Raw genomic sequence first — 25293 nt, forward strand, 5'->3', positions numbered from 1 at the left:
GTCATCCTTGGATGCTCAAGAGGCATTTCAGGGTACAGAGACGCAATTGTAGGGAGGGAGGGAAAGGAAATTGTTATCAAAACATGCAAAACTGGAATAAAACTATCTTGGCTGGAAAGAATAACAGGTCTGAATCTGGTCTTCTGCTTTTGAGATGGAAAGCTATGGCGCTGAGGATTTGATCTCCAGAAAAGAGAATCAAGCTGGTTGAATCTTCCAGAGAAGAAAGGTAAGTGCTGTGTTTGCCCTCCCAGGCCATTTTCTTTCACTCCCTCTGCTACTGTTAGCACAGAGTTGCCCTGATTATAGGAGAAAAGAGCCACAAACATCTCAGATGAGAGAGTTTATATCCCGCCTTCAGTCTTCTGCTCCTTGAGAAAGAGGAATGCTTAGACAATGTGTTCGTGCTAAATGCCTGTTGGAAAGTGCGTTGCGTATTGGTGACCTGGTGCCAGGTTTACTGAAGTCATTTCACACGTAGCACTCTAGACGTCTTTTTATCTGTTTATATATCTTGGTTACTGAATTTTGATTGCAGCTAAAAGAGAAGACAAAAAGGACGTACTGGATGATCGCTTCAGACAACCCGTCCCAGTCGTCAACACCTTGGTGAGGCTAACCCAGAGTCCTTAACCAGTCCTCAGCTCTGCAGGGCTGAATTTTATCACAGGATTCTATCCCCACTCTCTGGTGACCAGGCCCAGCAGAACCAAAACACAATTTCCCAGAACTCTCAGGTGACTGAAGGACTGTCTAGAAGCCCACTTGCCAGTTAACATCAGGCTATTTTCTTCTGGCCTGATTACAGGCACGTCCTTAGCTTAGAACCTTTGTGGTGAGCATCCCTTTAAAGAGGCCAGCTCACAGAAAGCTATGGCCCACAGGTTAGCCTAGAGAGCAGTGAACAGAAGCAGTCAGATGTTTCCAAGGAATATTTCCGTTCAGCTAGGGTAGCTGGATTATTCCATTCTCCAAATCAAGGGTGTCTAGAAAATCAGGATTGGGCTTTCAAATCAGAGAAGAATCTCCTTTGGACCAGCTGGATATACACTAAAAGTTTTTATTTCTTGGCCTTCCTCTAACTAAACCCCATAAAACCCACTTAAGATAATCAGATTAGGTATGTTAGATGGTTGGTTTAACTTACAACTTTATTTGCATTAAATGTATTTCAGTTCTGAGGACATATCCTAATTGATCAGCTTGATTAGACTGAGAAAGTCTCTAGTCTAAACACCTGGTCTAGGGAGTGCCTCACAAAGCATTGTGGTCCCCTTATCTCCATTTATAAATTGCCTCTTAATTTGAATTATTTGGCAACTGGCTAAAAGCATCTGTTCTTTATTGACTTTGATGGATTCAGTTTCAGAGAGTGACCTTTTCTGTCCTTGTTACCAAACTCAAGGGGAGGATACCGTAATGTAACCCTTCTAAACACCAAATATGACCAAAATATTAAAAATTACCAAATTGTAAAATAATGTCCCATGTATATAGATATGTATAGATATGTATATAGATATCTGTATCTATATATGTCTCCATCCTTGAGAAAGCATGAGAATTGAGAGCTTTACGATAATAAGAACGCAAAACTTAAGAAAAAGAAAAAGGCACAGAACTCCAGGGGCAGATGGCAGGAGCAATAGTGACACATTCCTGCACAGGCCCGAGACGTGTGTCTGCTTCTGTGTAATAGCAGCGTCCCTGTGCTTGCCTCCCACCTATGCCCGTCTCTCCTCCCTCTGCGGCCACCTCCTCCTGCTGCTCCTCCAGTCTCCTGCCTTTGTCTCTGCTACAGACACTCTCCTGGCCTCGCACCTCCAGTCCCCTCCACTGCGTAGCAGTCTGTCCCACGCCCCCCTGTATCACTCATTAGTCTTTTACTTGCCCCCTTTCCCTTCCCTGCTTCTTCCTCCTCTTCTAGGCCACCGGCACATCTCCCTTGGTCTCCAGAGGATGGCACTGTGGCAAGAGTCAGGCAGGGGCCCAAAGCTGTGGCTGCAGCCAAACCCCAGGCTCTCTGCCCAAGTGTCGACTGGTTGATCAGGTTAGACTTACTGGACATTCTGGAGAGCTTCCCTCTCTGCTGTTTTGTCCTTCCTCCTTGGCACAAACTTACCCTTCCACACACTCTGTTATTTAATCAGAAATCTCTTAACTTGCACTTTGCTCCTTATCGTCTCTCCAAACACATACTTTTCCATATGTTCATATTCTTCTTTCTTCACCTCTCTTCTCCATTCCTTCACTTTCCTATGGCTCTGCCGACCCATCCACGTGTAAGGGCTGACCAGGGACAGGAGGGTAGGAAAGCGAATCACAGGCAACGACGACAACAATTTGTTGAGCACCTACTATGTGCCAGACGTAGCACCACATGCTGAGAACACTGCAGTGAACAAAATGCTTACCTTCAGGGGAAGCTTACGTTGTAGCAGGAGGAGACAGGCAACAAGTAAGATAAAGAATAAAGCAGGATATCAAATGGTGATAAATGCTCTAGGGAAAAATCAAGTCGGGAAGGAAAGGTGAGGAGTGTATGGGGTGAGAGCTGTGACTTTGGATAAGTTGTCCAGAGAGGGCCTCACTGAGAAGTTGAAGTTTGAGTAAGGATCAGAAGGAGGTGAAGGAGCGGCCATGAAGATACTTGAGGGAAGAGTGGTCCAGGCAGAGGGAGTGGCGAGTGCCAGGGCCCGGAGGTGAGAGAGGAGGGGCAGTGCTGCTGGGCACAGTGAGCGGGCAGGAAGTGGAGCGGAGGGGGTGCAGGGGGCGACGTGCCGAACAACGTGGAGCCTGTGGACCGCTCTGAGTGAGGGGGCAGCCGCAGACCTGTTTCCACCTGAAGCCCCTTCAGCTTGTTTTTGGAAAGTGCTTTGAGGCCAAGATGATAAAAGCTGTAAAATGGGAAATGTGTTGAGCCAGAAGTTGTTCACATCCAACCACAGTTTTCTCTCAGTTTGGAAGTGGTGAGCCCCATCCCCTTTCACCAATGCCTTCTTTGGCAGCAGCCGTTTCTCCTCATTGGCCCCAGAAGAAAGAGGACAGCAGACGGGTTGGTCTGGCCTCTGTCCCCGCCCTGCTCCATCTCTTTGTCTGTGAGGCTGTGAGTGAAGGGAGCCTTGCCTGCCGCCTGCACTGGAGGGATGGCCAAGACACGTGAAAGTTGATCAGTTGGTTGGGGGATGATTCACCTGACCTGTACAAAACCAGATTGGCTTCTGCAGTCTCTCTGCACAGAAATCCAAAAGCTCAGCTGGAATTTCAGTGGCAAGGGAGAGAGTCAGAACGGGAGCTGAGTTCCAGGGTGGGCTGTGGGAGGCAAGCCACTCTGCCCTGACCACGACGGGGGCATGGGGGGTGGTCTTCTTCCACTGCCTCCTGGACAGCAGCAGGCGTGACCTCTAAGGGCTGTGCTGTGTCCTCCAGCGAGTTCTGCAGCCACAGAGCTTCTGCAGTCACACGCAGCAGCCTCCCTGCAGTGCACGGCACCTCACTTCCACGCACCACTCTGCTCGGAGCTGACTGGCCACTTGGGGGTTGGGGAGTTGTCTTCTTAGAACACCGGCTGCTGCACTCTTCCCTGTTGGCGGGGCTCAGGGCTGTGCTCAGCGTACCCCGTGCCTCCAGCAGGTGTAGAGGCAGCGCAGACCTGCACCATCGGCCCTGGAAGGGGCTGCACCCACTTATTTGAAGGGTCATCCCTCTTGTCCCTCCCCAGTGTTCTTCATGCTGACTCAGGTAGGTCCGTACTCCCAGGAAGCTCAGGTATTACCTGCCCCCACCCCCGTGACACTCTGCAGTCCCTGGGGGCATAGAATAGCAAGATCAGTTACTCTGTTTCCTTTAGTTTGGAAGATCATTTTTTACCCATGAACTTGTATGATACAACAACATCGTGGAACAGAGAGGCAAACTATTGTTATTCCCTTTTGGTGGAATTTGGCCCAAGTCTCCTGGGGGGCTTGAGGCAGACTCTTTTGAACATCTTTTGAATCCTAAGGAGCCTCTCCCCCCAGAATTAGTATAGCAGCAAAGCCCTTTCAACTAGAGCACAGCTTGAGAAGCACTCAGGAGCTCATATACACACAGGAGCCCCGGCATGTGCGTCCCACAAAGCAGTCACTGGAACTCTGCTGACACGAGCTGAGGGATGCCGACCCTGTGCTGGCCCCCTGCCCTCATAGTGCTGAGGAGTGGCAGAGCCCTCAGGTACAGATGCCCTGGCTGCGTGCGTGCGTGTGTGTGTGTGTGTGTGTGCATGCACGCACAAATTATATGTTTTATGAATTATAACAAATTTAAAGTATATGTAACGAAGAAGAATTCGCAATCTCACCTCCACTCCTACCCCAAGGTTACCACTGACCAGCAGGTGGGTGTATATCCCTCTAGATCTTTCCTTCCTTTCATCCTTTTCCCAAACGAACACGAATATACCTTACTGCTTTCAAAAACAAAAATGGGATTGTCACCATAAAGAGTGTCCCATAGATTTTTTTCTTAGTCACATACCTTGGAGACACTCAGTACTTACAGCCCCCTCTCCCCTGTTGATGTGGCATGTCTTCCATTGTATAGATGAACGACAGCTGGTTTAAGCATTTGCCTCTTGATGGTCAGTTGAATTATTTCTAAGTTCCAATGATTCTTCAATGATTCTCAAGCATAACTCTTTGCATACTGAAGTGTTTCTATAGGATAAGTCCTAAAAGGTTGGAAGGCTGGATCCAGAAGATATGAACATTTTCAGTGTTCCTTCCACCAACACGCTTGTGCCGATCTACGTTCCTCCATCCTCAGCTGACACTGCTTTAATAACCATGCAATGCAGGTTCAGTCACCACAGCAAAGTGTTAACACCATTCTCTAAATAATTTCAGGCCCAGGAAATCTTCAGGGGATGGAGTTTTCTGTGTATCAAAACCACCGGTAGGGGCACAATAACACTTTGCAAGTATGCTCACCGGCAGCCAAAGTCCAGCTACAAGTACTCGTCCTGGAGAGAAATCCTGAGCTCCTGCAGGTGTATTCAAAAGAGCTCTGACTAGGCTCTCAGCTCTGAGACTCCGTCCTGAGTGTTAGGGTATGCCTTCTCATGGGGTTAGAGGTGTCCCCAGGATAATGACCACGGTTCCCACACCAGACTCAGGACATCGGGTCTGACGGCCCCTTAAAGTATCAGGTTCATCCTGATAAAACCCAGGATGAATGATTGCTGTAGCTCTACATCACTGTACATCATAATCAGTTAACACTATAAAGAGCTTATTGTGCTCTTCTGTACACTTGACATATATTAATCCACTAAATCCTCACACTGGGCCCATGAGGTAGGTATTATTATTTTTATTAATTTATTTATTAATTTATTTATTTTTGGCTGCGTTGAGTCTTCGTTGCTGCACGCTTTCTCTAGTTGCGTTGAGCGAGGGCTACTCTTTGTTGCGGTGCGCGGGCTTCTCATTGTGGTGGCTTCTCGTTGCAGAGCACGGGGTCTAGAGCACAGGCTCAGTAGTTGTGGTGCATGGGCTTAGCTCCGAGGCATTGTAGGATCTTCCCGGACCAGGGCTCAAACGCATGTTCCCTGCACTGGCAGGCGGATTCTTAACCACTGCGCCACCAGGGGAGTCCCGAGGTAGGTATTATTATTATCCCTGTTTTACAGATGGGAAAACTGAGGCACACAAGAGGCTAATTACTTGCTCCAGATTACATAGTTAGTGAGAAGTAGCCAAACCAGTATTTGGACCCAGGCAGTCTGGCTCCCAAGGCTGAGCTTTTAGCCACTGTGCTTTGCCACCCAATAGACACTATATTTCCAAGTGGTAAAAAACTGTTAATATAAGTGAGGATAAAGACAGTGGTTCCCTGCTTGTTCAGATGGACCATGTATGTCAAGATAAACCTCAGCCCTGATTCCCTCCAGATAGTGTCCACGTACATCAAAACCTAACCTCAAACACCAGAACTTGCTATAGATCTTGTTTTTGACCTTGTAGTTTGCCTAGCAGCCGGAGATGAGATTTGCTAAAGCCCCCCAGCCCACCTGCTCCTGTACTTCGTCAGCTTTTGTAAATTGCTCATTGAAAGGCCTATTCTTCTTTCTGGGGGTGGCTAAGGTAGTAGACCCTTGAAGCTGCCGCGCCGTGTGTGGGAACATAGAAAATGTAGTAAGTCTTCCCGTGAACTCCAGTGAGAGCCCAGAAATGTCTCCTTTGAAGGTTTGTTGTTTTTTGTTTACCCCTTTACCTCCTGTAAGCAGGGTTTCGGTTCTCAGATTTTGGTATCTCAGAATGATAACAATGGATTTTTTTAATGCGTGTGTATGTATTTCTCACATATATACATTGATAGCTCTATTCCATACCATTCCGTCAGAGAAAAAAATGAGACTGGAATTAATGGCCCTATTTTGCAGAAGGGAAAAATAAGGTCCAGAGAGATAAGTTCTTGCAGATGGGAAGAGACAAAGGGAGAAGCGAGTGAGTGCACTAGAGCAGAGAAACTTCTGACTCCATTTGCTAGTTCTTATAGGAACCAGTTAGCCAGCACCTAACTCCATCTCAGAGATGCAGGGGGGGTGCTGAGGGTGAGAGTTGTTGGTATTATGAGAGGAGGGCAGTTTGCGGGGCAGATTCGGAGCTGCAGGAGCACCCTCTCTGCTGGGGAACTAGGAAGAGCTACTGGGCGTTTAAGTGGTTTATTAAATGATGTAAAATTTAATCTTCACTGTCTGCCTTAAGAGCTAAAACCTGCTCAGAACAGTGCCTGGGTGGGACACATTCACACACCTCTTTATTAGACCACACACCACTTTCCAAACTTCAAAACTTATGGTGACCTTGTTAATCTTAGGGAAGGGCCAGCCTGAAATTAGGCTGTCTTTACTAAAAGAATGGTTGTGCTGATGCTTTGAAGAGCTGGGCGTGGGGTGATCCCCCTGCCACTTTCCAAAGAAACTGTATCAGTGCTGTTCAGAGAGTGCAAAGAACAAGGCTCCAGCATCAGCCATGTGGGTGTTTCTCTGTGGCCAAGGCCAGGACCATGTGAGAGAGAGTCATGGAGACTCCATGCCCCAAAAGAGAGCAGCCCATATCCACTACCCTAACCCATCCTCTAGGTAGGAAAAGTCCTCAGTGTGCAGAAGTCCTGTCCTTTGTAAAACAAAAACTAATCCTAGTTGTTTTTGGCAACTCTCTCCTCCGTGGCTTTCCCCCAGTTCTTCTGGAAAAAGCAAGCAGCACCTTTGCCAACTAAAAGATTATATCAACCCAATTCCAGGTAGATCCGGAGATCTGGGAGTGGCGTGCCCAGCTGGTCCTGTCTGCCCGCCTCTGTTTCTCCTTGGCTCTCCCTCCTAATTTCCACCTCATATCAGCGTCTTTTCTCCTTTTTCTTTTTTTTCCTTCTGGCTTAGTAGCTCATTGGTTCATTGTTAAGTTTTTAAGGTCACTTAATTCAAACAAGTGTGGCAGGCATGGTGCTGGAGGAAAATGGATAGATACTTGTACGCTCTGGAGCTCACCTCTGGGACTGGCTGGCTGTCTGCTGTCCTCCCAGTGCCAGAAATGCACTTGCAAACCCAGCTGAGGAGAATCCTCAGGATGCGTCCTCACTGCTGGCTGTGTAATAGAGTCTCCTAGGGAATTAAATAAAAAATTCAAGCCTGGGGCTCACCCCCAGTGATTGTGACTAAATCGATCTGGGATAGGGTCCAGGCATTAGTGTTTTTCAGAAAGCTTCCCAGGTTTTAAAAGTCTAACGTGCAGCAGCCAGACGTGAGAACCACTACATTAGCTTATCTGGTGAGAAGAGAGAGAGAGAGTGAGTTAGGGGGGGTGTCCTAACAAAAAAAATCTGAGAGTGGGACATATTTTGGGGGGTCTCTCCCCACGAAGGAGCTGATGGGGACTGCCTCTACCCTCAGCTCTTCTCTAATTGCTTTTATGGAGGATCCAGCTTCGGACCTCCTCTGTGACAGTGACTAACAGTGTCTTTAATCAAGAACAAGGACATGAAGCAGAAGCGCCAGCACATTTAAGAACTGTGGTTGATGTTATTGTAATGAAGCCAAATGAATTTGGAACAAGGTTACCTTAAGTGGTTTTGTTCTTCTCCTGCTGATCCTGCAACTGGGGCTGTAGGCTGGGATTGCATCCCGCTGAAGTCCGGGAAAGTGAGTGTGCGCTTGTGTAATGAGCAAGTACGCGTGTGTCCGTTCTGTGTACAGTATGTTACGTGCACGTGTGGGTGTGGATGTACCCATTGATACTGGCATGGGGGTAGGTTTACAGCACCCAGAGGAGACAGCCTCTCCCCGGGCAGGAGTGCAATGCTGTTGACATCATCATTCTTGGAAATACTTTTTTTCAGGAAAAGCATCCTTTCAGGGTACTACTAGAGCCCACATTAAGTGCACCTGCCTCCCTTCCCCAGGATCACCGTGACCCTGGATGAGGGGCTGAGTGGGGGCTGACACCAGCTGGGCTGTGCCAGGCAAGCCGTGTGCCCTGGCTCTGGGCTGTGTTGCCAGGAGGAAGGAAGAAGGAGTCTTTTTATAATTTACTCAGAGCTGCTGGATGAGCAGGCACAGCTCTACATACTCCCCTCTTCCCTGCAAAAATTCTCTCAAAGGAACAGTGGGAGGGATTTAAATAAAGCAAAGTACTGGAGTTTTGGCTACCACTAATCCTATATCCTGGCCCTCCCAACTTTCCTGCTTTCTTAGCAGACGGAGGCTGCCAGACTTTTTCACATGAGCCCACGTATGATATGGGCTGTATCCCACCCAGCGCTAGTTTAGAAGGAAATTCTGTGAATTTACAATTCATATCATTTTAAAATAATCTTTTTATTACAAGACTATTATACTTATTTATAGAATGTTTGGAGAATACAGAGAAAAGGGCAAAGAGAAAAAATTCATTGTTCTACCACCCAAACAAACCTGATCTTAATATCTGGGTGAATTTCTCTCCTGCCCTTTAATTCATAGGATTCAAAAGAAAACAACGTAAATGTAGTCATTCATACATGACAATTTTTGTATCCTGCCTTTTTTACTTAACATTGCATTATAAGCATTTTTGCCTATTCCTACATTCTCTTCCCGAACATTACATTATATTTAGTAGCTGCACAATATTCTGCCAAGAAGGTAGATTATGGTTTAAAATCGCCTTCTGGATTTCTTTCTGTATTCACCTGGGGGAGGGAGAGGAAGGAAAGATGGCCAGGAAGAGCTTTTTCTGTTCAGGATTTCAAGAAAGCATCTCCAGGTCTGGCTTGACACTTGGTTATCGTTCTGTGTGCCCTTCTAATCCTGACCTTCAAGCCAGCATAAAAGAACCTAGCCCCTTAGTAGGAGCTGGCAGCTCTGCCTCCAGCAGAGCAGAGGCCCTTTATTTTGAAATGAAAATGACTCTTCTATCCACGGAGGGAGACTGGAGTTAAAATCTAACCATTGTAACTGCAGGACAGAAAATCCTTAAGCCTGCTTCTTCAAACGTAGCACCTAGAAATGGTACTGATTACAGAGTACTTGTCGGTAAGAGGGAAGAGTTATGAAGGGATAACTTTGCTTGGTAGTAGCTGCCTTGCCGCTGTCAAGGCACACGCTTTCCACTTGGAATTATGTATGAACTAGTGTGGCAGATTATTAGGCTGCCTTGAGGAGGAGGCCCTGTGTAGTCAGCTGGGGGGCATAACCAGCTACTCTTTGGGGGCCAATTTAAATTCACCTTCATTACCTTCAAGAGGTTTTGATTGTGGTCAGCCCAGAGGAAGTGGATGGGATGAAGGGACTGGGGGAGACCTGGTGGCTTGGCTGCCATCCCCCATTCTGCTTGGCTTCGCTAGAGGCTGTGGGCTGGATGCCAGGGTGGAGCACTAAAGCCTGAGGTCAGAGGGGGAGGGGGCAGCCTGTGGAGCGAGACCATCCCTCCGCCCCTCCCCCACCCAGTCATTCACTAGGCTACCAGCAGAGCAAAGCAACTCCTGGTTACTGGCTGGCAGGGTTGTCCCGCAGCTTCAAGCACGAGTGATGACAAGAGGGATCGAATGGCAGGCTTCTATTGGCACAAAGGTATTTGGGTATTTCATGGGTTTGGATTTGAAAATTAGTTGAAAGGTGAAATATGTGTTTGTGGTACTGTCAGCTCCAGTCATCTCAAAACCTCCAGAGCTTTGAGAATGGCCCCCTCCACCCTCCGAACTGTAGAAGTCTCTTTTCCTTGATTATTCCTCCACCTGTACTCTCGCTTGTGCCCAAGATAGTTGGCACTGCCTGCCCTCACCTCCACTTCCTGAGGGCAGCACCAACAATTCTCACAGCTGCCCTTTCTCACCCCTTTTTTGTGGTTTATCTGCCTCCTAACAGGTCTCCTACCCCATTCCTAGTCCTTACCCCAAAACACCACTGGCTCAGCCATCCCCAAACAATACTTACAGCCTCTTACTACCTTGCTCTGACAACTTCAATATTCTCTGTTACCTACTGGATAAAATCCAAACTCCTTATTCAGTCATCCAAGGCCTTCCAGAATCCATCCCTAGCTTCCTTCTTCTCTGCAGCTAGACTTTATCAGGCACTTTCTACAGAGCAGGCACCGCTGCAACTTCTTCAGTGTAAATTTCTTGTTTCATCCAGACCTCTCTTTTGCTGGCCTTCAAACACACCTCACCCATTCCTCTACCTACTCTTGTTCGTAAGCTTTGTTTCCTGTCTAGAATGCTCTTGTCTCTCTACACAGTCAGCTCAAGTCCTCCATGAAACTGCCCAGCCCATACCAGCTCACAGAGATCTCTTTCCCGAAATCTTCAAGCTCTTGCAGTTGGATTCTCTCATCAACATTATATACTTTCTTGTACGGTGACTTAATTTTTCAAGTGTATTTTTCTTCAAAACGGATAACCATCTAGATGGCAGGGACCAGCCTGAGACTTTGCAGTGCCAAAGCATCCTTCTCTGCTCGAATCAGGTCTTCAGTGTTTAGTAAATGAATGTTGAAATGCCGCATGAATCTTCTGCTACAGAGCTGAATAGGAGGCTTACCCTCTGGAACCTGTGTAAAAGCCAATTCAGCAACCTCTGAATTCACATTTTTAAGTAATTGGGTATGGAATTAGTCCTATTTCTGAATCCCCAGTGGTAAGCAGAGATAAACGTGAGCTTTATTGTGTCAGACCCTTAAGGATTCCCCTACCCATCTCCCCCTGAAGAGATGAATGCAAATAGGTCACGGCAAAGTGGATGTTAATTACAGGCAAATCCTGCCGGGCCACAAAGGTAAAGACTCTCCAAGCTGCCTGATAACACCAGGTTGCTGGCCCTGCAGACCAGAAAAAGATAATTTGCTCCCCGGGGGAAGCCATTTAGGGGGCCAAGGCAATTGATATGGGCAGAGTGTTTACTGTTCTCATAATGTTGCATCTGGACCTGCCTTTCATTTCGGAGGTTTTAACTGACTAGTGAGGTTGTGCTGTACCAGCGCAACCCTGGAACCAGCTGCGTGAGACAGGCACTAAGCCTGTGGGACAAATTTGGAGCCTTAGAAATTAACTAGGCATGAGATGATCCTGGAGCAGCCCCAGGAAACTTGCACCCAAGATGTCATGTTGCTGTGTTGCTGAGGGCAGACGGGACCTTTCCAAACTGGCTGCTCCGTTCCTAAAGAGTCTAAACAGGTCACTTGCAAGTAGCCAGTTGGTTGGATCTGACTCACAGACACACTTGGCCTGGCCTGTGGAGTGTTTTTTAACGTTTGAATTAGTAGCTAACACTTTAATATGAGGAGATTTCACGTAAAAATCTGGATTTCTGGCTTCTCAACAACAGAGCACCTGGCCACGCTGGGCCCTCCCTCTCAAAGGGACATCTCCTTTAAATGGGACCTTGGCTCCCCACCAGGCCGATGCACTCATCTTTGTTGCCGCCCAGCCCCTGCTTGTTTCCCCTGTTCTAAAATTTTGCAGATGGCAAATTTGGGTGGGAGGTAGAATCAGATAGCTCCTCCAGTCTCTGGCAACTCCAGGCTCTGTGATGCTCCTGGATGTAGAGGCGGTGGCCTAGAGCTCAAGGAGTCCGTAATGCAATTGAGACAAGGCATTTTTCCTGAACACTGATCTCTGAACTTCCTGTCACCAAGTGTCACATCCTAGAGGGATAGGCATGTAGAATCCATAGCATCAGCAAGCAGATGCCATTCTCTGGTTGAAGTTGGCTGCAGTTAACCTTTACTGAGCACTTACTGTCAGTCAGTCGCTTCAGTCCTTGTGACATCCATGTCAGGTAGATACTCAATCCCATTTCTGGGATGAAGACACTGAGGTTAGTGCCACACGGCTAGGGGCAGAACTGACTCCAGAGTCGTCCTCTTAACCAAGGGCTTCTCTCTCCACCTGTGCCTTGTTTGCTCTTAATAGGGCCCATCTGAGGTTCAAAACACATTCCCATCGCGAATACTAGTTTTAAAAAGCACACGTTTAAACCATGTAGCATATTAGTGATGATTTTCTCAAGCAAAAGCCAGAAGTGATTTGGTTTATGTAACACAAGATGCGGGGCGGGTGGGGGGGGGCAGTGGAGGAGGTGTGCCAGGGGTCTGCTTGTCTGGGCGACTGAGGGGTGAGCTCTGTGGCCCAGAGTGAGTCAGGGTGAGCCCCTAAGACTTCTGAGAGGAGCAGCTTACAGATTGCAACTCAGGTTCCTATAAATTTGTTGCAGCTTGGAAAAAGTGATGGAAATTGTCCCAGGTGTATCTGGAAGATATGTAAATTCATTTTTTATTAGTCTTCAATTATAATACCTCCAAGATTTTCTGAGATTTAGAAACCCAGCGTGTTCAGCTCGTTCTGAACTAACTTCCTCTGCTAAGAACTCCCCACCTCCCCCCAACCCCATGCGACCTCACCTCACCCAAGTCTAGCACCAGCTTTTGGGAGCTTGGAAGCCTCTGGCGATGAGATCAGTTGGGAATTTAGGAGGTCATGGATGTCGGAAATAAAGGTGTAAAAAGGAGAGGAGAGTTGGTTTTGGCTTTAGGACACTGGAACTTACAAGGTTCTTGCAAAACCATTGCAGCTTTTGAAAAAGCATTAAAGTCATCAGCGCCCCACTGCGGGATTGAAAGCTAAGCTTGTCACAATTTCACAATTGGTAACACCTTTGACCAGTCTTTTTGTATTTAACAAGTATTCTCTTCTGCGCCTTTTTTTTTTTTTTTGCCGGCAGGAAGGTTCTGGGGTCTGGGCTTTAGGGACTACCCTATACAGCGCACAGTCCCTCCGCGTGCTGCAGTCGAGGGATTTCTATCCGCTCCCCCGCTTTGCAGAGGAGGGGGCAACTGAGAGTCATAATTTTGGAAGCCCTTATGGGTTATACTGAAGTTAACTACGCTTCAGGTTCTAGGTTGAGCACAATGACCACCTCCCCCTGGGCAGTTGGTCCCGGAACGAGAGCGGCGGAGGGGGAACCCATTTTCGGAGGGTGCGGAGATTCTTGAGTCTTTGCGAACTGGAGTAGCCGCGTGCACTCGGGAGCCTGCGTCCAACCGCGCGCCGGCCGCGTGGGGCTACCTCTGGCCGAGCCGGGAAGGAGGTGCTACCTCGCGGCCCTCGGGGGAGCCCTCCCACTCTTCCCAACTTTCCCGGCCCCAGGGCCGGAGGAGGGCGCCTCTCCCGGCGGGGACGCGCTAGGTACTTAAAGGCGGCTCGGCGGGGCCGGAGCTTTTCAGTCGGAGCGCGCGGTGGCGGCGGCGCACGGTGGAGCGAGGCGCGGCGGCGAGGAGCGGGAGGAGGGGCATGGAGCAGCCGCGGGCCTGCTAAGCACCGGAGCGCGGGCAGCCGGCGGCACGGTGAGCGCAGGCCCGGCCGGCCGGCCGGCTGCCTCGGAGGGGCGGGCCGCGCGGGGTACCCGGGCGCGCCGGGCTCCAGGGGTGCCTCTTGCTGAGCCCCGCGGACCCCGCCGGCTCCCGGGGCCGTGCGGGCGCGGCGTCCAGCGCCGGGAGGCGGGCTGAGGGCTGCGGCATCTCCAAGCTTCCCGGCTCCCGTTCCTGCAGCCCCCTCCCCGCTGACCCCTCCTCCCTTTCTTCCTCCATCCTCTCCTTCTCCAGCCTCTCCTCCCTTCCTCCCTTGTGGCTCCTGGTTTGTGAATGGCTTGGGAGGCGGGCGACGGTGAGGGGCATGAGGCTGGCTGGAGTCTCTCCCTGCCCCAGGCCCGCCCGGGGGTTCGCACCTGTCCAGGCACCAAGATGCTTGGCGCCCGGGTTTTTGCGGGTCAGCCGGGCCACGGCCGCACGTACTCGCGGCCTGGGCTCCCCTTCCCTTGCGGGCTCGGAGGGGCCGGGAGGGCGGCCGGGCGCAAAGGAAAGAGCCCCTACCCCGCGCGCAAGTTTCCACCCCGACGCGTGTGGGCCCCGCAGCAGGGCGCACCTGTCAGCTGGAGAGGCTGCAGACTGGGCAGCCCCGCAAAGTGTCGGGAGTAGATTGGCGGCGTGCATCCTTGTCTGGGGTTTTCCTCTTTCCGTCATCTCTGGGGGTGGGGGGAGGGCTTAGGGAGCGCCCCCAACCTCTTGCCCTTGAAGCCGGGTGTGCGTTAGCCTACCGGGGCCGAGCTCTCGTTGATCCCTTCCGAGCGAAGGGTATGGGGGGCAAGAGGCTCCCTCCGCCGGCTTGGGGGTGACGCGGCCCCCTGTCTGGGCAGGGCCACCTGAGGCAGAGCCCCGCACCAGCGCCTGATTGCACGTGGGGTCTCCAGCTGCGGGACCTTCTTGGGTCCTCTGTGGCGTAGGGGTGCCGAGGTAATGTCTCCACTTCCTGAGCAGGGGAGGAGGGTGTCCCGCCTGGGAAAGGAGGGGGCCGGCGACACCGGGGACGCCGTCTTTGTCTGCAGGCACACTTTGCCAAGGTAGCTGGGGCCCCCGAGGAGATGAGTGAGGCCTGGGTCGACTGATTCCTTGGGTTTTCCTTTCCTTCCAGGCTGGGTCGTGGGAAACCCGCACGTGGGTGTGGCCGGCACCGCCTTCGCCAGAAGGCGAGGCTCTGGCGTGGGCGAGAAGCCTGGCCAGTGTCTTCCCGGCTGCGTTAACCTGGTGGGCACCGCCTCCGGCACTGCACCGAGGCGGGGCGCCAGCGCCCGGCAGGTCGCTGGGTTGGCCTCGGCGCCCCCTGCCCTTTCCCAGAGCGCAGGCGGGCAGTAGTGCCCGCAGCGCCCCCATGGCATGCGAGCTCTAGAGGGGGCGGGGGCGCTCCTGGGCGGTGGATGCAGGGCCTAGGGACCCCTGGGCCGCAAGCGCGTGCGACGGCCGCGGGCTGGGGGGGGGGGGGGCGGGGGAGAGAAGGAAGGACGGGAGTCCTGCAGAGGAAGTACGCGGCAGGCTCCCCGGGATGGCGGGGCAGAGCGCCCGGAGGCCGCGCTTCCCGGAGAGGCGAGGCTGCCAACAGTACTTTCCGGACCGAAGCTGCTGGAATGCTGAGGCCTGAGTCTCCGGCTGATTGAGGCACTAACTGCGTGTTCCTCACCCCTCCTATGTGAGAGGTGGCAGGGGAACAGACCCCCGGCAAGAAAGTGTGTTTGTGTTGAGGTGGGGGTCAGGAGTTGGGTTTAGTGAGACGTAGACTTGGAGCAAGCTTGGAAGTGAGACCTCATTGTCTGTAAAGGGTGGGTGGTGGTGGTGGTGGAGGAAACAGGATTCTCCAGATCAGGCAGGTAGGTGGCAAGGAGGGGAGATGGGGAGAAGGCCTCAGAATGGAGGGCAGGGAGCTGGCCTCATCAGCCGTCTCCCATCCGCATCCACCTCCCGACTTGGGTAATCTTTCAGGGCTACTAATCAGTAAAATGATTTACCTGAGACCTATGGAGCAAGAAACCATTGGAATCCCTCCTGAGGGGGATGCTAAGTCCCAGAGAATTTGGGCAAGGTCAGGCAGCCAGGAGGTAGTAGAGCTGTCTCAAGCACAAGACTTCTGGTTCTGAGTGCTAGGCTCTTTTCATTAAAAAAGCTATTTCCAATTGGGCAGATGCTAGAAGCCCTGACTTGGTTGCAAACAAAACCTGGCAGCATTTCCAGGAGTGGTGCGGCAGGGGGACGTGGACAGAGATTCTATGTGGGCGCTAGGACCAAGTAGATGGGGTTTCCCAGGCAGCCACCCCTCCCAGGCTGCTGCAGTGGTGGCTGCAGTTCCCTCTGGTGCCCCAGTGCTGGGCTTCCAGGACGGCCGTCCACACCCCAGCGCTCATTTCCTCTTCTCAACCTTGTCTGCTTTTCCTGATTGCTTTCCCTTTCTTCCCTGCCTCTCAAATGAGAAAAAGATGAGAAAGCAGAGAACATAGGGAAAGTTTCTCTTACCAATTTAGCTGTTTTGAGAAAGGGAAGCTGTTTCCTTCTTTTTTTCCTCTGGCATCTCTTTGTTTCCTATCTTTTCCTTCCCCACTTTCTTCATGGGCCTCATTGGTGTAATCCCCTAGTGGGTATAGGCCAGGTAGAGGCTGCCTACCTGCCCCTGCCCCCCCACCCGCCGCATCCTTCTTCCTGGCCCCTCAGGTGCTCAGAGCTTCCTCTGGCCTCAGGCTCACCCCTACTGAAGCTTGCCTATGAGAGCTTTGGGTCAGGCAGATCCCAGTTCTGCCACCAGCTAGGTATCACACAGCTCTCTCTGGCTTTGGTTTGTCTAACAATAATAAATGCTACTTTAAGTGCTTTACATATGTAACCCATTTAATCCTTAAAGATGCTAGGAAGTTAGTGCTGCAGCCCACATTTTACAGATGAATTAACTAAGGGGTGGAACACAGTCACACAGATAGTGTCAGAGCTGGGATTTGAACACCAGTAGTCTGGCTTCTGAGTCTACAGTCTTAGTCATGCTCAATAAATGGTAATTGTTTTTATTAGTGGGTCATTTTCCCGGTTCTGGGCCAGGCCCAGAGAAAATGCCCCCACTGCCATCGACCAGGGATGCTGCCTCCGCCTGACCCACATCTCCCACCTTCTCCCACCAGATGCCGGTGCAGCTGACAACAGCCCTTCGTGTGGTGGGCACCAGCCTGTTTGCCCTGGCAGTGCTGGGTGGCATCCTGGCAGCTTATGTGACAGGCTACCAGTTCATCCACACAGAAAAACACTACCTGTCCTTCGGGCTGTACGGTGCCATCCTGGGTCTGCACCTGCTCATCCAGAGCCTGTTTGCCTTCCTGGAGCACCGGCGCATGCGGCGGGCAGGCCGGCCACTGAAGCTGCCCTCCCCGCTGCGGCGCTCTGTGGCGCTCTGCATCGCTGCATACCAGGAGGACCCCGACTACTTGCGCAAGTGCCTGCGCTCAGCCCAGCGCATCGCCTTCCCCGACCTCAAGGTGGTCATGGTGGTGGATGGCAATCGCCAGGAGGATGCCTACATGCTGGACATCTTCCATGAGGTGCTAGGTGGCACCGAGCAAGCCGGCTTCTTTGTGTGGCGCAGCAACTTCCATGAGGCGGGTGAGGGTGAGACGGAGGCCAGCCTTCAGGAGGGCATGGACCGCGTGCGCAACGTGGTGCAGGCCAGCACCTTCTCATGCATCATGCAGAAGTGGGGAGGCAAGCGAGAGGTCATGTACACGGCCTTCAAGGCTCTTGGTGATTCAGTGGACTACATCCAGGTAAGCGTGCCTCCCTAGGTGTATGTGGACATGTGGATGTGTCCAGCCAGGCAGGCATACTCTCCTGGGGACTTTTAGGTCCAGTCTAGGTCCTTTGTGTTGTGCACATTCCTCCTCTGCACTTAAGAAGGCAGTAGGCACCATGGTTCTCAACAGCAGTCCTGGGGTTAAAAAGACCTGGGAGGGAATCCTGGTTCTGCTGTTACTTAGCTCTGTGACTCTGGGCAGGTCTATGGATTGGTAGCCCAATAATAGCAAACAGGTGTAAAGTGTATAGCATTTACTTATACCAGACACTGTTGTAGGCACTTCATACATTTTAGTTCTTTTAATCCTTGTAATACTCCTAGGAGATAAGTACTATTATTATTTCCACTTACAGAAACTGAGCCTGAAGCACAGAGAGGCTAAGTAACTTGCCTAATGTCACATGGCAGTAAGGTGCAGAGCCAGGATTTGAGCCTCGGCAGTCTGTCCTTGTCCACTGTACGATACTGCCTCGATACTGGCAACGTGGGGATGAGCCTCTTCATAAAGAAGTGTGGGGAAGAGCAAAAAAAAAATCATGCTGCCAAGCACTCAAATAGTTTTAGTTATGGGCTAAAAAGTCCAACTCTTTCCGGTGTCAAGTTCTTATCTGTGAGGTGGAGGGACACGTGCAAATCATCCCCCACCCCGATTCTGCAGCCGTCTTGGCAGGGCCAGGACCCTGAACAGACCCTGCCTAGCTTCCAGCCAAAGCAGGCATTGACACCAGCCTGGAAATTTTATTATGCTGACAAGGTTAACATTGCTCAAATTTTCTTTTCCTTTTTTAAATTAATTTTATTTTTGGCAATGTTGGGTCTTCATTGTGGTGCATGGGCTTCTCATTGTGGTGGCTTCTCTTGTTGAGCAGCGTGGGCTGTAGGCATGCGGGCTTCAGTAGTTGTGGCACTCAGGCTCAGTAGTTGTGGCTCGTGGTCTCTAGAGCACAGGCTCAGTAGTTGTGGCACACGGGCTTAGTTGCTCCGCGGCATGTGGGATCTTCCCAGACCAGGGCTCGAACCCACGTCCCCTGCATTGGCAGGTGGACTCTTAACCACTGCACCACCAGGGAAGTCCCCTGCTCCAATTTTCAAATAACAGAACCTAGAGAAAACTGATGAAAGGTCATGCATTTCAGTACCAAGTAGAAACTGACACCCAGGACCCCAGGTTTCTGGTCCAGCATCCACTGTCCACTCCTCTGTTCCTGCCCTTCTCTGTCGTCTGAATGGATAGTGGCTGCTGCGGCAGCCCACCTATATGCCAGCAGTCTTGCTGACAGCATGTTGCATACTCCAATATTCAAATTTTCTTTACTGTACCCACCTAAAATTAGCTTGCCACAGATTTTTTGTTTTTGGCTGTTTAGAAAGTTGCAGTGAGAGTTAGCATATTTGTCTTTTTCTGTCTTCTTAGGCCCAAGGACCTCCTCAGCCTTGGAGAGGGAGGGATGTGAGACAGTTCTTGATTCTGCAGTTCACCTAGGGTCAAGGGGCCTTTGAGACTTGCCTGGGGACTCAGAAGATTTAGAAAAAGCCCTTGAGCCCTCCTGGCATGTGCTCAAGCCGTCGTGACTCTGTCATCTACTCCCTTGAAGCACAGGATCCCCCCAAACCTGCTCTACCACACCTCTTCCTTTCCTCTGTGCTCTGGTGGATCAGCAGATAGGCTCATGCACCTGAGCCAGCCTTTCTCTTGAAGGCTCTGGGCTCACTACTTGGGGCAGCCCTGGGCGCCAGTCATTAAACACTCTGGGTTTCTGCCTGTCTTCATGAGCCCTGCTGAAGGTGTCTTTCCCTCTTCGGGAGATAACCCTGCTCCAGCCAGTGGGGAAACTCAGGCAGCCAAGAGCTCTAACTTTCCTAACCTTGCTCAGCTGGAAAGACCTCCCTGGGGTGAGGGAAGCCAAGCAGTGTGAGGAATGAGGTAGGGTCATGGCAGGAAGTAGTCTTGAGACCAGCAGCCCTGGGAAGCTTGGCCTGTAAGCTGAGGGGGCTCTGGGAGTGGCCTGAGGCTCCCTAGGGCCTTCCCAGTCTGGGCCAGGATTGTAAGGATGTGTCATTGTGCAGGTAGGAGGGAGTGGCTGTGATGACTCTGCCTGGTTCCCCCTCTGCTTTCTGCTGCTTCTCTATGGCCACTGAGTCTTCCAACGTGGAGAGAGAAAGCATAGGGTTGGAGTGTAGAGGGTGGCCCCCTTCCTGAAGGCTAATAGGTCCTCAGCAACTTTAGTAAAAGGATTTTAGGCTTTTGCAGAACAGCGTTTGGGCTTATCTGTGGATACTGTTCTTTGCTCTCTCAGGGGTCAGGAAACCAATTCCTCTACTCTGGTTATCTGGGCTTTTTGTATCATCTCAATTTTCTAGAAAACAAAGAAGGAGTCAGCCACCAGAGTAAGTGTTCGTAGCCCAGGTTCAACTAATAACAATAACAGGCCACCTGTTAGAAATAAACCAGGAGTCTCCCTAGGAAAGGCGGGCAGGTGGGCAGGATTTGATCCAGGTCCTGATTGAAGGTAGCTGGTGCCAGCTTCCAGACCCATCCAGAGTAGAATCTACGTGAGAGCAGCCCGTGGCCATGCCATGCCCCGATCTGGGAGACTTGGCCAACAGAACACAAAAGGCCTGGAAGCCTCATTAGAGGTCCTGTGACTGGGCTAAATACATCCTCCACTTAGGCTGGTTGTCTAAGAGGCCAGAGGCTGAAACAGGGAAGACCCTGTTCTTAATAATCCTATGAACAAGCTTTGGGCACTAGCCTCTGGCAGGAGCCATTTCTTGGCCTTCTGAGAAATGTCTGCTGGCCCTGGTCTAGCCACAATGCTTGTCATCTGATTTCAATGACTTTTTGAAGAGAAATACTATTTTGAAGAGAAATACTATTTTGAGAAATATTTTAAGACCACTTCTGAGGAGTCTGGCTCTGTAAGGGGCTAAAGATTTCTCCAGTGCTAAGCACTTCTCCCTTTCTGGGCCCAGCACGGAAAGTCTCCTGGAGATCTCTCGGTCTAGTGGCTATCAAGCCTGGTACCTGAACTCGTTTTCTTACTTTCCTCTGTTATTCATTTCACCCTTTCTATTTGGCATAGACTTCTCTGCTAGTAGCTTGAAGTGTATCATGTGAAAGGGGTGTGTGTGTGTGTGTGTGTGTGTACCTGAAAGGTGTGTGTGTGTGTGTGTGTGTGTGTGTGTGTGTGTGTGTGTGTACCTGAGGTCGAAATGGACTGATAGTGCATTCCTTCTGCAGGTGTGTGACTCTGACACTGTGCTGGATCCAGCCTGCACAATTGAAATGCTTCGAGTCCTGGAGGAGGACCCCCAAGTAGGAGGAGTCGGGGGAGATGTCCAAGTAAGAAGTAACCAAGGATTCCTGGGGGGGGGGTCTGGATTCTTTCTGCTTCTTAATCTAATTGGATATGCTTAGGAATGGACATCTTGACTTCCTAGTGTTTTGGAGGGGTGTTTCCTCTTTGACAGTTTTCAATGGTATCAAAGGGCTCATCTGCTACCCAACCCCTTTCCTGTTCTTTTAAGTGGGGAGAAATTACTTAACAGGTATATAGAGAGCCTATGCTGCTGGGAGGGGCACAGTGTTCTGAGGCCATCCATCCTGGAGGGGGCTTCCTTTTTGGCCAGTGGTGCATCAAGCAACTCCAAAGTTAGACCCCTGAGAAACCCTTGCTCTTAGGGACATTGCACTGAAGAGCTCCGGGCAGTATGGTACAAATAAAGGGTCAGATCTTCTTCCAAGGGTACTGCTGGCAACATACCATGTCTTCCCAAGAAGCTTTCCAACTGCAGAAAGGGTCAGGATGGGTGGCTGGGGTGTGTGCTTCTTTCTCAAGCCTTTCTCTTGGCCACCACCACAGGCTGCCTCCTGAGATTGAAGGTGGCTTTAACTGCTAGAGCAACTTCATTGGGACAGTCGGTGCAGATGACACGGAGGAGAGGTGGGGCTGGTGCCGGGGAGAGTGACTGGGTGTGGTCGCTTCCTCTGAGCCTCTGGTTTCCCAGCTCTGGCTGGGCGAGGACTCACGGCCAGGAACTGGAGCAATGGGCTCCAGCACTTGGGGTGTAGGGAGGCCTCATGGTCTCTGGTGTCTGTCTCCTGGGGCTCATGTCCTCAGGCAAGGAGGCCCAGCATCTCTGGTTCCCTTGCAGATCCTCAACAAATACGATTCATGGATCTCCTTCCTGAGCAGTGTGCGGTACTGGATGGCCTTCAATGTGGAGCGGGCTTGCCAGTCCTACTTTGGCTGTGTGCAGTGCATTAGCGGGCCCTTGGGCATGTACCGTAACAGCCTCCTTCAGCAATTCTTGGAGGACTGGTACCATCAGAAGTTCCTAGGCAGCAAGTGCAGCTTTGGGGATGACCGGCACCTCACCAACCGAGTCCTGAGTCTCGGCTACAGGACTAAGTATACAGCTCGCTCTAAATGCCTCACAGAGACCCCCACCAAGTACCTCCGGTGGCTTAACCAGCAGACCCGCTGGAGCAAGTCTTACTTCCGCGAGTGGCTCTACAACTCTCTGTGGTTCCACAAGCACCACCTCTGGATGACCTACGAATCAGTGGTCACGGGTTTCTTCCCCTTCTTCCTTATCGCCACAGTCATACAGCTTTTCTACCGTGGCCGCATCTGGAACATTCTTCTCTTCCTGCTGACAGTGCAGCTGGTGGGCATTATCAAGGCTACATACGCCTGCTTCCTTCGGGGCAATGCAGAGATGATCTTCATGTCACTATACTCCCTTCTCTATATGTCCAGCCTCCTGCCAGCCAAGATCTTTGCCATTGCTACCATCAACAAGTCTGGCTGGGGCACCTCTGGCCGAAAAACCATTGTGGTGAACTTCATTGGCCTCATCCCTGTGTCCATCTGGGTGGCAGTCCTCCTTGGGGGGCTGGCCTACACAGCTTACTGCCAGGATCTGTTCAGTGAGACGGAGCTAGCCTTCCTTGTCTCTGGGGCCATCCTGTACGGCTGCTACTGGGTGGCCCTCCTCATGTTGTATCTGGCCATCATTGCCCGGCGATGCGGGAAGAAGCCAGAGCAGTATAGCTTAGCTTTTGCTGAGGTGTGACGTAGCCCTCAAGCAGAGCGGGAAAAGTGCAATGGGTAAGGGAGGGAAGGGGAATGGAGAAGATGGGGTGGGAGGGAGGAGGGAGTGCTGTTTTAGTTTTTTAATGGTCCAAAGGACAAATGTGAAGTGCAAAGAATGGTGACTGTAGTACGGCCTGGGCCAGCTCTGCTTAGAGGAGGCAAGTCCAGCTCAGGGTGACGGAGGAGGCATGTGTTTTCAGGCCGCCTGTCTGCTCGCCTCTGTGCACACAGTGGCCTCTGGGCAACATTCCACTTCCTCCCCTGAGATCCAGAGGGAACTCAGAAGTGTGCTAAACCAAACAATAAGTTCCATTTAGTGGCACCTTCTGACGGGTGAGTAAGCAAGGAGGGCCCGTGGGAAGCGGTTCTCTTAGCCCACCTGAACAAAATCAGAGGTGGTGGGAGAATTTCTGAGAGATCTGGGCCAGCTAGTAACGTGTCCCCGCCTCTTTCTAGTTATCAATGCAATAAGATTGTGCCTGAAATACAAAGCCCAGAAGCCTGATCTTTGGGCATCAGAAAACAGGGTCCAGGAATGGTGCTTCCTTATGTGAAGTACTGCATTCCACATCTCAACATCCCAAGGATGAGCCAGACTAGCAGGGAGTTAGCACTGGACTGGTTTTAAGTGTGAAGTGTGTGTATATATATGTTAAAAAGGAAAGTTTGCCAGGAGGAACAAACGGTGGTGGTGGTGCTAAAGGCCATAGCTCAAGGCTCTATGGAGGCCTTGAGCTGAATGTATTCTACCTGGAAATTGCCCACATATCTAGATTGTCTTGTCTGTGATCTCTGCTGAGGAGGTAAAATGTTTTCGTCATCTACCAGGAAGATTAAACCCCAACATGCTCAGAAAGGAAGTGAGGGCTTGGGTATTTCAACCTGTATACTCCTGAATTCCGCTCTCAAATTCAGCTCTGACTGAGTCTAAGACAGCCTCCTCACTTCGCTTCGCTTCACTTCACAGTGATAGTCACCTGTTCCACCCTCCTCCTCATCGGGTAAGTTTTTCAAGGTGGCGAGTGACACAGAGCCTGGACTCTCACGGGCCCCTCTGCAATAGGCAAGCCTGCCCTCAGCACGTGGGGAAAAGCTATTAGGAGCCTCTGACCACACTGTCTACAGTCCTGGAACTGCCTGGACAGATTCCTTGGCAGATGGGCAGTACCCATGACGTTCAGGCTACGGTTGTTGACAATCACCTCTAATGGAAAGCTTTTCAGTGTTCCCTAAGGGAACCCTCAATCCAAGCTGGTCATCGTTGAGACTGTCCATTCTCCTCAGTGGCTTCTCCAGGGAATTCTTACAGCCAAGTTGTGGATAGTCACTACTGCATTTGCTTGCTTCTGTCCAGAAACCAAACTAGGAGATGGAATTGGTATCTAAATCCTAAGGTTCTTCTCTTCTCTCACGCCTCTCGAGGCTGTTTGATTTCCCTCTTTTTTGGAGGGGGAGTGAGGGAAGGCCATTTTCTACAGATCTGCAATCCACAGACTGTTCTGAGCTCTTGGATTTGAAAACTGGGATATTGACTAAGCCTTTGACTTAGAGGTTGCTTGCTCAAGTGTGCTTTCTCGCCAAACATCCACCCTCAGAGGGGCCTGCTGAGCCCTCAGAACCAGCACTAAGGTGGACAGTAGTCGACGGGGCAAGCCTCTAGTGTGCCCAGGTGCTTCCTACGAAGGAACAAAGTGTGCTCTGAGCCAGACTGGCAAACCCTGGTGCTTCATCTCCCATGAACTCGGGGGTCTTCCAGCTGCAGCGAACACTGCTGCATCACACAGACCTTGAGTTTGTAAGAAGACGACTGCTGGTTGACATCAGGCCTAATCCATGAAGGCTGGGAAGAGGCGGCAGGCGTTTGCTGAAGGCAGTTGTTCCAGGCTCTTCCATGTTTTTGCTGGCCAAGAAGTAAACTATTTTGAACACTACAATGGAAGAAATCCGGTCAGCCAACTGCAGAGCGCAGACTTCACTAAGGGCTTGTTTTTCTTCAGCTTTTACTTGAAGGTTAATGTAGGATGGACTCCCAGATGGAGAACTCTTGGCTGTCCTACCATCAGCTCTGCCTTGCTCTGTGACAATCAACTTTCTCCAGATCAAGAGTAGGCAGGTACAAGTAGTGGGCCCACAACGTTTGACCTCAACTGGTTTTTCTAAGTTATTTTGTACATTTTTCAGCAGCGAAACCAAACTGGGTCTTCAGCTTTATTCCCGTTTCTTGTAAGGGAAGAGCCTTTATACAATTGGACACATTTTGGGTTTTCCTCAATGAGAATTTTAATCCTCTTTTGTATTATTTCTACAATAATTTGTAAACATATTTATTTTTACTTTTTTTTTTTTTTTTTACTTTCAGGTCAAATTTTTTATACTGCACTTATTTGTCAAAATAAAGATTCTCACATAATGCTGGTACCTCTGAGCTCCTCCCTCCCTCTTTGTATTTAACAAAAGCTAGCTCTTTATTCCAGTTTCAAGATTGGTACTCGAGGAAGAACTAGTTTTGCCGAGGAAATTCCACTGG

General features: G+C 50.7%; 1 protein-coding gene across 4 annotated transcripts; it reads left to right on the forward strand.

Moving 5' to 3' along the window:
- The first annotated feature begins 95 nt into the window (after positions 1-95).
- Positions 96-25176, forward strand: HAS3 (hyaluronan synthase 3). 4 transcript variants are annotated; one of them, XM_067718433.1, is made up of 5 exons: positions 168-229; positions 539-609; positions 17003-17638; positions 20909-21010; positions 21823-25176. In XM_067718433.1, exons 3-5 carry the CDS (start codon positions 17003-17005, stop codon positions 22744-22746), a joined length of 1662 nt encoding a protein of 553 aa, XP_067574534.1. In that variant the 5' UTR covers positions 168-229; positions 539-609; the 3' UTR covers positions 22747-25176. The 4 variants fall into 4 exon arrangements, with proteins under 4 accessions (XP_067574535.1, XP_067574534.1, XP_067574533.1 ...); XM_067718434.1 differs by lacking the exon at positions 539-609 and having other exon boundaries at positions 96-229; XM_067718432.1 differs by lacking the exons at positions 168-229; positions 539-609 and adding an exon at positions 1766-5638.
- Positions 25177-25293: the final 117 nt, after the last annotated feature.

This window comes from Pseudorca crassidens, chromosome 20, assembly GCF_039906515.1.
Source record: "Pseudorca crassidens isolate mPseCra1 chromosome 20, mPseCra1.hap1, whole genome shotgun sequence".
In the NCBI taxonomy this organism is placed as follows: Eukaryota; Metazoa; Chordata; class Mammalia; order Artiodactyla; family Delphinidae; genus Pseudorca; species Pseudorca crassidens.